The sequence below is a fragment of the Nilaparvata lugens genome, chromosome 1 (assembly GCF_014356525.2).
Source record: "Nilaparvata lugens isolate BPH chromosome 1, ASM1435652v1, whole genome shotgun sequence".
In the NCBI taxonomy this organism is placed as follows: Eukaryota; Metazoa; Arthropoda; class Insecta; order Hemiptera; family Delphacidae; genus Nilaparvata; species Nilaparvata lugens.
The window spans coordinates 35,096,523-35,110,332 of record NC_052504.1 but is presented as its reverse complement, the minus strand read 5'-3'; the positions used below and the strand labels follow the sequence as shown (position 1 = coordinate 35,110,332).

The 13,810-nt window shown below is 34.7% G+C and overlaps 1 protein-coding gene across 4 annotated transcripts in view; it reads left to right on the top strand.

Moving 5' to 3' along the window:
- Nucleotides 1–12,003, top strand: part of LOC111051610 (protein arginine N-methyltransferase 9) — a 58,239-nt gene extending 46,236 nt beyond the window's left edge. For 3 of the 4 annotated variants that reach the window (XM_039420208.1, XM_039420198.1, XM_039420204.1), the window contains 2 exons: nt 2,020–2,172; nt 10,517–12,003. In XM_039420208.1, coding sequence (XP_039276142.1) covers nt 2,020–2,098 — 79 coding nt within the window. In that variant the 3' untranslated portion in view covers nt 2,099–2,172; nt 10,517–12,003. The remainder of the gene's footprint in view (nt 1–2,019; nt 2,173–10,516) is intronic. The other variant, XM_039420213.1, reaches the window with a different exon arrangement.
- Nucleotides 12,004–13,810: the final 1,807 nt, after the last annotated feature.

The following is a 13,810-nucleotide window of genomic DNA, read 5'->3' as shown; positions in this document are numbered from 1 at the left end:
ATCCGCTGTGTTTCCCAACTGAGACTAGCCAGTGACACATGCTTTTACTTGTTTCTTGAGGGGAAGGGTACTTGGATTAACTGCAGGGAGCTCTGTCCAATCTGCAATCTTAGAACCGACGAAACGGTACAACATTTCTTACTGATATGCCCCATGTATAATGACGCAAGAAAATGTTACATTGGCAAACTTATTAGAAATATTGTAATGGATTCAGATAAAGTTATGGCTCTATTGTCAAATTTAACTGTTGTAAAAATGAATAATTTATATAATTTTTGTGTAGAAGCTGTTAGAATTAGGTCATTAATTTTAAGTACCACAGGCTAAACCGACACTTGGACTCAATTTCGAAATAATAATAGCCTAATTATATGTGTCAAACTAATATGTTTTTTTTGTGTCAAACGAATACTATGTACTCAACTCTTTGTATATAGGGCATGGCCCTGATTACAAATAAATTCTATTCTATTCTACTAGTGGGCTAGATGGTGGTAAAATGTAGTAAAGTGCATTATTATGTACAAGAGTAGACCACTAGTATGTACATTAGTAGGACACTCGCGATTTGACGCTCCGCTCGTAGACGCTTCAAAAACCAAACCAGCTTGTTCCAAAGTTTGACGCTCCGCTCCGCTCTGCGAATAGACACTTCCAGTGTGTTTCAGCTTATTACTTAACATGATATTGTTCACGACGCTCCTCAACGCCACGCCACGCTCCGCTTTCAGTGTGGTTGTATCCTTAAAAAATGAATTTTTATTTATACATTCAAATGGTTGCAATCGAAATATATTGTTGATTAAGAACTAAAATTCATCAAAATTGATTTTTTTCTTAAAATTTTACTCATTTTTGAAAAAATTCAACTCACTACTTACTTATTAAAGATAGAGAGCTCTGGATAATTTAATTTTATTATTTAAAATAAAGGCGTGAGTGAAATTTTCTGTCGGATAGCGGGATTTGGCAGAAATAGTCGAAAACTGGAAAATGATCCGAAAAACGATGTTTTTGGAGCATCTTGTGTTTAGCACAGGAAATTTTCCATGAAAAACTTCGTTCTGGGCTTTACTCATCTGTCCAAATAATATATTAAAAATCAGAACTACAATATATTTTGCAAGCACAAATGTATATAGACCGGACTATACTTGAAGTCCATAGAGACAGGGCAAATTTATTTGTGTGATCAAATTAGTGTATACACGTTTAGCACATTATTCACTATACTCTTGTGCATACTATTTACGTCAAGCAGTCATGTTGCTCTTGGTTTCTTCCGTTCTCTGTCAGCAAGAGTATGTCAGCTCTGTCAAAGCGCCGTATTACAATGAAAAACAAATTCGGAACATTTGTTTCTTCTGTGAATGTTTTTTAATCGATTTAGAAACTATCATTAGAAACTGTTTATAAAAGTCCTACCAGTGAAAGTTGTTCTTACTATTAAAAATATTAGAAAAAAGCTGTCAGCTTGTTTTGGTATTATAGATCTTTCAATTTTCAATTCATCTTTTTATTTGTCATTCTCAATATCAATCAACAATAATATCCTATGTATTTTACATAGTATTGAGCCGATCCATTTATTCTAAATTATGAATTAAAATGTCTTGGTAAATGCCTGTTCATTGTTCTCGAATTCCTTTTTATTGCGAATAAATAAATTGAGCTAATAGAGTGCTCTACCTCGCTGTAAAGCAAAGAATTGTTGAATTTCGGACTATCAGTGATTATCTAGATCATTTTCTCAACAGGATCTTGACTACTAAGAAATTCGTTATATTTCTCATTGTTCAATAATGTTACCTTCTTACATTAATTTAAAACGAAATAATACAAACAAATTTTTGTAGAATTTCCCATAGTATTCGATTGGAAGTGAACCAGGTTATACTACTTGTGTCAGTTGATATGTATCAAACGCTTTTTTCATAATTCATTATCTTCTACACTTTTAAAAAACTTGCTTTACGACCTTAACAATCAATGTAAGTAATGCGTATCCTTTTTCAGAAACTTTCTCTCAGATTACGGTAGAATTATCCCGCAAGGTGTCACTGTATGGGGCCAATTAATCTCTTCAAAGCCTTAACTCGTTCAACAGAAGTTATCGAGCAAGGAATTGTTGAGAAGTATCATATCCCAAAATACATGAATGAATTCAAGGTAAGCTGAATACATTGAAAATTAGTAGATTAATTGCTGATTCTTTTAATAACAACTAATCTGCCATTTATATCAATCGAGGAGATTCCAATACCTCTTCCACTATAAATACCTCATTACGTTCTCCTGATAATGCTTTCAAACTTATATAGCCTATTGCAATACTACAATAAATTTATTTATTGCAGATGGTAAAATCTTATAGGTTTGAAGCACTGTTCCTTGTGGAGTCATATTGACAGCCATTGACTCTTTCAATTCTTTGGTCTTTGAACTTACATTCGGATGTGAGATGGAATGCAGTAACATTTTATATAACTTTGAAAGTAATAGATTGGTAGTGAGCGTTATTATCCATTAATATGGGAGAATCCTATTACCATTGAATTATTTGTTTTATGATAAAATTATATCTTGTTTGTATCGTACCTGTTGAGATTTAGAGAGGTATAATAGGCAATATTCTTCTTGTACAAAAAGGAGATAGACTGTACCCGAAAAATTATAGAAGCGTAGCGTTGATCAATAGTACTTTGAAACTATTTACGGGTATGTTAGAGTAAAGATTGACATTATGGGCGGAGAGTGGCAATGTTGTACCTGAGTACCAAAATGGATTTCGCAGAAGTCGCGCTTGCTCGGATAACATTTTCACCCTCCAATTACAATACTCATATACTGCCAGGTGCATGCAAGGAAGAATAAGCTATATGCTTTATACGACGATTTTGCTTCAGCGTTTGATTCTGTACCCCATTCGCTTCTTTGGTATGTGTTAGGAAGACTTGGGGTCATTTCAAGGTTATTGAGAATATTGAGTGGTATTTACACTTCGGCCGCGACCATCATAGACAAGGGAAGTGAACAATCCGAGCCAATATCGGTCACAAAAGGAATTTTGCAGGGTGATTCTGTCAGTCCACTTCTCTTTTCCCTCTATTTACATGGCATTGATGATTTTTTCCGTAAAAGAAATTTAAATGGGATTAGAATGAGTGAAAGGGATGACATTTTCATGCTGCTCTTTGCAGACGATGTAGTTATTTTGACTGATTGCGAATCTGATTTAAGAAATGAACTGAAATGTCTAGCAGAATATTGTGAGTACAAACAGCTCTCAGTTAATATAGATAAGACAAAAATAGTGCCTTTCCACAAGAGAGGATTAAAGAGAAATTTGTCATTCTGGCTCGGAGAAAGAATAGAAATAGTCAAGCAGTACAAATCACTTGGGAGCTATTTTCAGTAAAGATGGGAAGTTTCGGCAGCATGGCAAGTCACTGAATCTAAAGATCAAATCAATTAGAAAATCGTTGATGAATATTCTCAGAAAAGCAAAATCAAATGTATGGGATTGTAAAATGAAACTTTACGATTATGTTGTTTTACTCACTTTGATGTACGGCTCAGAAGTATGGCGGTTCCACAATCTTGAAGTATAATAGAAAGCTCAATTACAATTCTTTAAAAAGCTTTTCTTTTTGAGCCAATGCACGCAAAGTTGGGGAGTACGTTTAGAAACAAATAGAATAAAACTAAACTTTGATGTACTTTGTAGAAGCCTGAAATTTCTTAGAAGAGTTCTATCTATGTCTAACAATTGGTACCCTTCCATTTGTTTAAAGACACTAGCAAGCTTGGCAGCAGATGAGTTGACGGAGGCAGCTAATTCATCAGATAACTGGTTCGTTCAAATAAAAATACATATAACTTTGTCCGAGTATCAGTTGGAAATAGCGAATGAGTTTTCTCTTGATAGGCTACTTGTAGACTCTCTGACAGATATTTTGGAAGGGTATGCAGGAGTTCTATTTCTTGAAGATCAAAGATTGGCCAAAGATTCAGCAACCTGTCCCCTTTATAGAAAAATAAATCCTCTTAAATCTTGGAGAGCAGCTTAGGATTAAGATACCATTTGCAACGACTAGAATTCTAACCAGCTGCGACTAGCATCAGACAAGGGAGTTGTTTAAGAATAGAGGAGTCTGGATTAACTTTACTAGCAAAATACTGTAGATAATTATTTTTCAAGTGCGAGTGGTAGAAGAGAGAAAAGATCTCTTAGTTCGCCGGACAGCAACCAACAGAATAAAAAGCCAACTTCAGTTACAGTGTCAAACAATTGCGACTTGGAACTTTCATCAGTCATGACAGGTAATTCAGAAAATATTGAAAGTATTCTTAGTAAACTACTAGATCAGAAGCTTGGCTCCCTGGCGACGAAATCCGACATTGCAGAACTGAAGAAATGTTTCAGCCAATTATCCGTCGAGAATAAACAAATTAAAAAAGAACTGTCAATTCTAAAGTCAGTTAATAATTGGCTTATTAAAAAAGTTACTGATTTGGAAGATCGTTCTAGAAGGAACAATTTAATCTTTAAGGGTATAAAATATGGAAAGAACGATGTCTGCTGCGATGTTATAAAAGATTTTTGTGTCAAAGTGTTGAAGTGTGGGAGGGACATACATGTAAATAGAGCACACACTTTAGGGCCGTAGAAAGATAATGCACCACTAATAGCTCATATTCCTGCAGATAAAGACTTTGATTGCATTCTAAAAAATACATTCAAGCTCAAAGGAACTAGTTTTGTGGTGCACAAGGACTTTAGTTACGTGACACGTAGGAAAAGGGGGGTACTGCTTGCGCTCAAAAAAGAAATAACGCGAACTGTAGGAGAAAAAAGATTCACCTGAATGTTGATCGTCTGTTCGTGGAAGGACAAGTGTTTACCTTTGATGATGAGGATGGACTTAAAGCTTGTAGCAGTGACGGATTAGTCAAATTGAAAGAAATGTTCAAAGTGGACTTCAAAGGCTATTTAAACATGATACTGGAGAAAGGACAAACTGGTGTCGAGAAACAGGACGTTGATAGGGCACAGGAATAGGGAAGTGTTGTCTGTCACGAGTATAAAGATAATGAGTGTATTAGTAAAACAGAAAATGAAAGTTCTATAATCAAATTAGTGGGATACAATGTTGCGGGTTTAAAGGGTAAGACAAATGATATTAATTTTATAAATTTCATTAAATCGTATGATGTTTTTTGTTTATGCGAAACTTTTCTTGAAGAGTCCGATAGTGCATGTATTGGCCATATATTTTCAGATTACGATTTACGTTTTATTCCCGCAAAAAGAACCTGTAATAGAGGGCGAGCAAGTGGGAGGATTCTGTACGGTTACAATAAAAAGAAGTTACAGAATACAGCAAGTTTTGTTGTACTGGATGATACTGAAGTTATAGCGCTAAAAATTGGTAATGCAAAAGCCCACATAATACCTATTTATTTAAATAGTGTGCAAGAGAGATGGGGATAGGGATTTATTAGAATTGTGGAGTTTACTGGAGAGTCATGGAAAGGATAAACATTTCATACTGCTAGGTGATTTCAATAGTAGAATAGGAGATTATCAAATATTACCTGAAGAATTGTTGGCTACTGTAGTAAGAGTCAATAACTCGAGAAAATCTAAAGACAGTTTAGTGAATGGTAGAGGTAGGACAATTCTAGAGCTTTGCGAAAGACATGACATGGTAATATTGAATGGTAGAACAATGGGGGATAGGGATGGTGAATTCACATTTGTTAGTGGACAGGGGGCCTCGGTCATTGATTTTTGTTGCATATCCAGTGTACTGGTAGATTTAATAGATGATTTCAGAGTCAATTCAATGATATTTTCAGATCATTTTCCTATAGAAGTTGAAGTGGTCTCCAATAAGCTGCGTGAAGATGAATCATACTTATTACCGCTGCCTAGGTATAGATGGGTGGAAAATGCGAAAGAGGCATATCAGGGGCGTATTAGAAGTAAATTGCAAGACTTATTTATAGATTTACATAGCGCTGAAGAGCAAGCAACTCAGGTGATTAGTGTAGTTAAGGAATGTATGGATAATTATTCGTGTGAGAGAGGAAGAGTGTGTGCAAAATTTAAGCAAGCATGGTATGATTGGGAATGTGAGAGAGCGCGAGTGCGTAGTTTTAAGAATTTGAATTTATTTAGGAATAGTAACACCACTTATGCAAAGGAGGCTTATCTCGAGGCTAAAAACTATTATAAAAATATATGTTGCCAAAAGAAAAAACGTTATTATCAGAGTATGAGTGATAGATTAGCGAATGTACGAGACTCCAAGGGTTTTTGGGAAGCGGCAAAGGTTTTCAAATTTAATAAGAAAATAATAAACAATTCTATACGGTCAGATGAGTGGACTCAGCATTTTAAGGAAATTTTCACCTCAAGTAGAGTAGCAGCATCAGCAGACTATGTAATTCCTTTCAAAAGAGATGACATACTAGACAGTGTGATAGAGATGTCAGAGTTGAAAGCTGCATTGAAGAAGGCTAAGGAGGGAAAAGCACCGGGCACGGATGGGGTACCTATAGAGTTTTTAAAAAACGCGTCAGAAGAGCTTTTTGAAACGATTTTGGGACTCTTCAATCATGTATTAGAAAATGCAGACGTACCAACCAGTTTTAGGGATGCGGTCATATTCCCTATTCACAAAAAAGGAGATACGGCCAATGCAAAAAATTATAGAGGCATATCATTTGTGAATGCGCTAGCAAAGTGGTTTGCAGGTGTTTTGCTGGCTAGGCTTGAAAAGTGGGTACATATAAACAATGCACTCTGTGAACACCAAGCGGGGTTTAGAAAGGGCTATTCCACGATTGACAACGTTTTCAATTTACATAATATTATAAGTTTGAAATTAAGAGGAAGAGGGAAGAAATTATATTGTTTCTTTGTGGACCTGAAATCCGCGTTTGATCGAGTTGATAGGGCTGCACTTGTTCTTAAATTGTATGATATAGGTCTATCAAATAAATTCGTTAGAGTTATCAGTGAGCTATATAGAGATACAAGAGCTAGTATATGGTGCAACAAAGAGATGACAGATTTTTTTGAAACAGTCAGCGGTTTAAAACAGGGCTGCTTGTTATCTCCAATTTTGTTCTCCTTGTTTATTAATGATTTGCATGATAACATGGTGGAGGGTGTATGGATTGATGAGCTGAATGTTAAGTTATTACTCTATGCCGACGACTTGGTTTTGTTTGCCTCTACTCCAAAGGCCTTACAGAGAATGATTAATAATGTAAATGAATACTGTGACAGATGGGGATTGGAGATTAATACAGATAAATCAAAGATTATGGTATTCAGGAAAGGAAGACGATTGGCTGCACATGAAAAATGGACCCTAGGTGGTAACTCTATTGAGGTGGTAAACAAGTACAAATATTTAGGAATAGTGCTTACCCCTCAGCTTTCATTCACACAGCATGTAAAGGAACGTGTATCGGTAGCTAAATTTGCGATAAATGGAATGTGGAGAAATTTTATTGCGAAGAATGATGTAGGAATTGAAGCAAAGTGGAAAGTATATCATGCTGCTATTAAGTCTGTGGCAGTGTATGCAGCACAAGTCCTGTGACGTATTAGAGTCTTTACCTAGATTTTTTGTAAAAAAGTTGTTGGCATTACCTAGAGCCACACCCAATTATATATTACAGATGGAACTGGATTTAGAATCAATGTATTTATATGTTTTAAAAATGCACATCGAGTATATTGCTAAAACCATGAGTCTCGGCAGGCACAGATTAACAAGAAAATTGGCTGAGAAAATAATTAGATATAAGATATCTTGGTTTAAGGAGTGGATGCGTTTGGATATAGAGTATGAATGTAACTTAGCAGAATGTTTGGTGAATGGAAGTGAATGGAAGAGTGAATTTGAGCGTATGCATGAGAGAATGAAAGAGAAAAATAGACTGAGTTGTTTGCAAAGCGCAACTAATTCACGATTTCACAGCGTTTATCATATTTTAGACATGAGTAGAGGAAAGAGCTATTTGAAATCTGGATTGACAGGAAAATGATGAGTTCTATTCTAAAAGCTAGAGGTGCATTATTAAATTTGAACTATGGACATGGAAGAGAGGAAGAGCAGTGGATTTGTTCAATGTGCAATATGGGGCAGAAGGAAAATATTAAACATTTCATTGGAGTATGTCCAATCCTAGGTGGAGTTCGAAGAGCCTTTTTGGGGAAAGTTGAATTGAGTGACTCAGAGGTCATTGATTGGCTCAATGGAAGTGATTGGTGGAAGCTGGCACGGTACGTGCAACAAGCAAGCAAAATAAGAGAGTCACTAATCAAAGAATTCAATTATTGAATTGAGTAGGTCATAATAGTAGTAATTAGTAATTTGGCTATATAGTGGCGAAAGTATGACATTCAATTAAAATCATTCAAGTATTGTTTTTTTCTGTTTTGTTTTGATGAAGGGAAAAGTTTATTTATTCACTATGTATTTTCTATTCATTATTTTAAGAATATTGCATATTATTTTTATTTCTAGGATAACAGTATCATAATTATAATTATCAAATTGTTAACTTTATTTTTAGTTTTGTTGATAGAAGGATATTAATCAGTTAGGATAAAGCATTGTAAAAATGATTCAGTAGATACCGACTCCTGACAGACAACCTTCCGGTTATGTCAAATTAGTCTTTTAGACAGTTCACTAGGTTTATTAAGAAGTATTTTTTGTTTTGAAAATTTTTTGTTCAATATGTTGTATGCTTGATGATTCGTTTGTTTTGTTTTTTAAATAAAGACGCTTATTATTATTATTATCATTATTACTAGAAACTGCCCTATCTTTAATTACGGAGAATTGGAAACTAGAACATTTTTTAAAACGCTGCTCCTTTCATATAGGATGTAGAACTCAATTTTTGGATATATATTGTCGTAATATAGTAAATTATGAGGACAGATTAATGGTATTATTGTCGAATCTGACGGAGGAGAAAATAAATAGATTTTTCATTTATGTGGTTAAAGTATTAGAAATAAGACAAATGATATGTGATCTTGTTTGAGAGTGATCAGATCCTATTTAATTCTCATAGAAAATATTGTATTATAACCTTTATCATCAAAATTGTGTAATATTGTTGTTTATTGTTTGTTATGTAGAGAGTGTATTTTTAAATATGTTTATTGGCTCAACTCTATTTGTATGATTGTTGTGAACAAATAAGTTTTTTATTATTAATAATAATAGGCAACCGGATCATGATTAGACACCAATAATAGTGTTTCACTTGTGTGATAAATCGAAACATTTTCATAAAGACAAGATTGCCGGTGTGATACCATTTACCACGGTGATGCTTACATTAAGAGAGCCCTGTTAAAACCAAACCGGTGCCATCCGCAGAACAACTAAGTTTATTTGTATATCCTAGCATTTATTAAAAAACATTGTTGTCTGGAAATATAAGACTTCCAAAAACATATAACACGTCTTTAAGGCAAACAAAAACTAAAATCATATATAATGAAACTTGAGACAAGAAATGTCCATAACAAGTAAATATGTCTTTTGTTTGACCTAGTTTAACTTGTACATGATTTGCTGGATTTATATTTTACCAGTTTCATTAATTAGCGAATTAAATTATTGATGTAGTATTATTTCCTCAACAGAAAGGTGCGAAATAGTATTGTTTTGTAAGTAGTTGAAGGGTAGGTTCAGGCTCCAGCTCCCACTAGCAGTATTCTATTATCTGTTTCTGGAGGTATTGTACTGCCCATAATAAGGTGCTTGATGTTGGCACGCACAACCAATATTCTGTTCAAATATTCAGTGAAAAACCTTGCAAATACAAACACTTCTATTCCCTCGCCACTCGCCCCATGTCCTTGATATTGTTCCGACTTTCCTAGTACTGCAGGTCAATTACCGCGCATCTAACCACCTGCAATGCCATCTATTTCTAGCAGTAAAATTTCTACCGAACCAAGTAGTGAAATACTGCTTGTGGAGTCGGAGCCTCAGCAGACTACATAAATAGAAAAAAATAGAGTAGAGTACAAACATAAAATATCAGTTTAGTCTGGATATTGAGCTAACGCTCTGATCCTGAGTTATGTTATTTTCAAGTGAACCACCAAATCTCGCTATCTTAACAGAACAGGTTTGTACCTTAAGGTGCAATTCCTTAGCGGCGTCTTGAGACGAGTGGTTAGAGTCGTTGCGGCTAAAGCACATAACCTATAAAATTCATTAGATTCGATGACTCAATCGATTTTTATTTGAATGAACATTACGGTGGCGGGTGGCAGATGAATTAAAAATGTTTGCTACTATAATAAATTGCTTTTACAATTCATATCTAATGGAATCATCGAATCTAATGAATTTATAGGTAACATGCTTTAGCCGTGGCGGCTCTAACCACGCGTCCCGAGACGACGCTAAGGAATTGCACCTTTAGAGTGTAATCTTCTAACAGATTTCAAATGTTACAGGTGCAGCATGTTATTGATATCAACTCACAAATACTGTCTCATACTGCGTTGTCAGAACCATTCCAAATCGGCCACATAGATACGTTTGACATAGCCCTTCAGAAGAGGTTGCAATTTAAGAAGAGTGTGGTTGCCAACAAAGAGGGGACAGCGTCTGCCCTATTACAATGGTTCCAGTACGAAATAGATTTACCCGGATGTGGGCCATTGAAGTACAGCACTCGCAGTATTGGCTCGCATGTCAATCAGATGTGTGTTCTGATGGAGAAACAACAACTAAAACCAAAGCAAGTAGTGAAAGTGAACTGTGAGTATTACCATGGAGGTTTAATTATCAAATTCGAATCTCAATAACTTAGTTCAGAAAGTCGTGATGGACGATCTCAGCTCTTTTACTGAGCGAACTTTTCTTCAGCCAGACAAGTTTTATTGTTGGATTTTTTAGAACATAGGCCTATTTTTAAGTTAAGGAATCTTCCCTTAATTGAAATAGTTAAATCCACTTCATAAAAGTTATATATAAATTTGACCCACTTTAGATTTTATTGCCAGTTTTTTTGTTTTATTGTGTTTCAACTTTAATTCTGTATTCAGCTCTAGCAAAATTCCATTAAGTCCAAGACTAATCAATGCTAATTTGATGCTTGATCAATGCTAATTTTCTAAATATTCAACTCCTCACAAAATTTGTTCAATATAATAACCTATTTTATACTATTCAAGTAATCATCAAATACTGTTAATTCCATCATACAATATAAAATTAAGTATAATTTAGTGAAATAATCTTGTTATTCTCGATAGTCATGCATCTTCCATATTTTATAAAGTTGACTTTATGTAAAAATTTATATTCTGTTTAAAAAATTTTCTACCAAAACTATTGCTCAATTGTACGTGGGGAATATGCTATTTTTGCGTCGAGATTTAAGGCTACGGTACTCAAGTTCCATATAACTGTAGGTATTGTAGACTTATTGTATTTTTAATATATTGTTTAATATTCTATTGTATTTCTACTTCTATCAATATTACTCATACATTCTCATTGCATGCATCTGCAATAAGTGTGAAATCCTGGCGGTAGTTTAATAATGGATACTTACTGTTGTGATAATTATGATGTACTTTACGTGGTGACCTTTTATTATTCCAGTAGGTGGTTTCCGTGGAATATGTGTTTGAATATCCATAGCTTGTAATCAAACCCAGGGTACGAACAGAACGGTCAGGTTGATGTTAGGTTTCAGTGTAGGTCGCGCTCACGACTTTCTATATCTATGACACGAAATGTTTTCATAATTGCCAGCAGCTGATTAGTGGCATTGATCGAAACAGAAATCTACATCGCGACCCACTCGTTCTGTTCTCACCTTTAGGTAGCTAATCTTGTTTTATTGATTTTATTCACACATTGTTTTCCGTATCAACCTCCATGAATTGAGTGTGAGTAATCTAAAGCCAGTAATAAAACAATAAAGCAAGTTTATCGTTTCTATTTTGAACCTTATGTCTGCCATTCCTAAGCCAGTTACACACACATCGATTTTTGGACGTTCGTCCTCATGAATTCTACCAGATGAAACGGAACTTGGCAAATATCATCTGTTTAATCTAAAAGAATTTTATAAGTACGACAAAAATCTCACGTCCAGAAATCTATGTGTGTGTAGACTTAGGTACTTTCTTAAATTTATATCGAAGAGTATTGGAAATTCTATAGCGATTTATTATTGTTATTCGATCATCAACTTCCACACACAATCTTCAAACTACATATACAATCCACGTCATGTGATTCACTCTTCAGCCGAGGTTGATTGAGTAATCTGTCAGTAAGTAATTAAAAGGCCGGTTGCAGACGAAGTCCACTTGCGATTTTGGTTCGTCTGCAACCGGCCTAAGTATATTTATTTAGTCAAATGTTAACACGAGCATTAAATATTGAAGTCATTCAGTACTCCATAGAAGTTTGATTCGCCACTTCTCTTGGTTTCCCAGGAGTATTTAGGCTTCTTCCTAGATTGGGGGTTGATTTTTCTTGCCTTTTATCTTCTGCAAATAAATAAAAAATAATAATATGCTATTTAAATTTGCTATGAATTATGCTCTATCATCGTGTATTGAGATAATTTTATGAAGCCTTATAGGTTATATGTATATTTTATCAATCATGCTTTCATTGGAAACAGCTCAACCATTTAAAATGAATTGTTTGATTAGGTATTGGTGGTAGCATAGACGACATTGATTTATATTGAAACACCACCAGCCTTTGTACTTGATTCGGATTCGGCTTATACAGGTGACCACGCAACAAGGCTCAGATTCTATGCACTGATTGAATATTGATGACTCAATACATTTGCAGCATAGGCACGTATGCAGATAGTTGGTTCTAACGGAGAAATGTCAGCTGTTCGTTTAAACCCCGTATCGTTTAAACACATTATGATAAATGCAACCATATCTACAAGTAAACGTGGTTTAGCGTTAAGCATAGTGTTAGCATATGGCCCTTAGTTAGTCTTATATGGGCTCAGGAGTCATCAGTGTGCTGTCCCCTGAAAACCCGTATTGCTTCCTATTAATTGCTCTTCACGATCAGCATTCTGTTCCATTATAATGAATTAAAACATTAAAGTAGAATGAAGCAAACAAGCAAAAAACTTTGTTACAAACTTTTATCACGTTGCTATTTTTTATTTATTTATTTACGATACAAATGACGCTGATGTAATAACATTGGTAGATAAAATAATGAGGTAGTCCTTGTGCTATATATATGAGTAGATGCCTCGAGAATAGTTCTGGCCCCTGGCCCTCCTCTACATGCGACTGATCACTGAAATATTTCTGTGGGAATGATACTACATAATAAATTGCAAACTGAGTTTACGAGACACTTCTATATACAGTAATAAGAGAGAGTAGGGTTGTGTATGTTCGCATCAAAACATGTAAACTTGTGGATTGCATACCGAAAAAACGGGAATGATTCAGATCTCCAAATTTTGTACATTGATTCTAAAAATATCAATTTCGTGCACCTCGAAGCCCAAATTTCAATTTTCCTTCTAGATTTTTCAGAAATAATGTTAAAATTTCATTTATGGAACATCATACGGCATATTTATTGTTGTAGAATTTGTTTGTATAAAGGAAGCTCATAGAGAAATTGATATGCTGGTAACAATGTGTAGCAATATGATGTGTTTCGATACAGGAAGTTCATGTTTTGATACAAATGCTGGCAGCTTATTACAGGTATAGCGATTGTGATAATATTATATT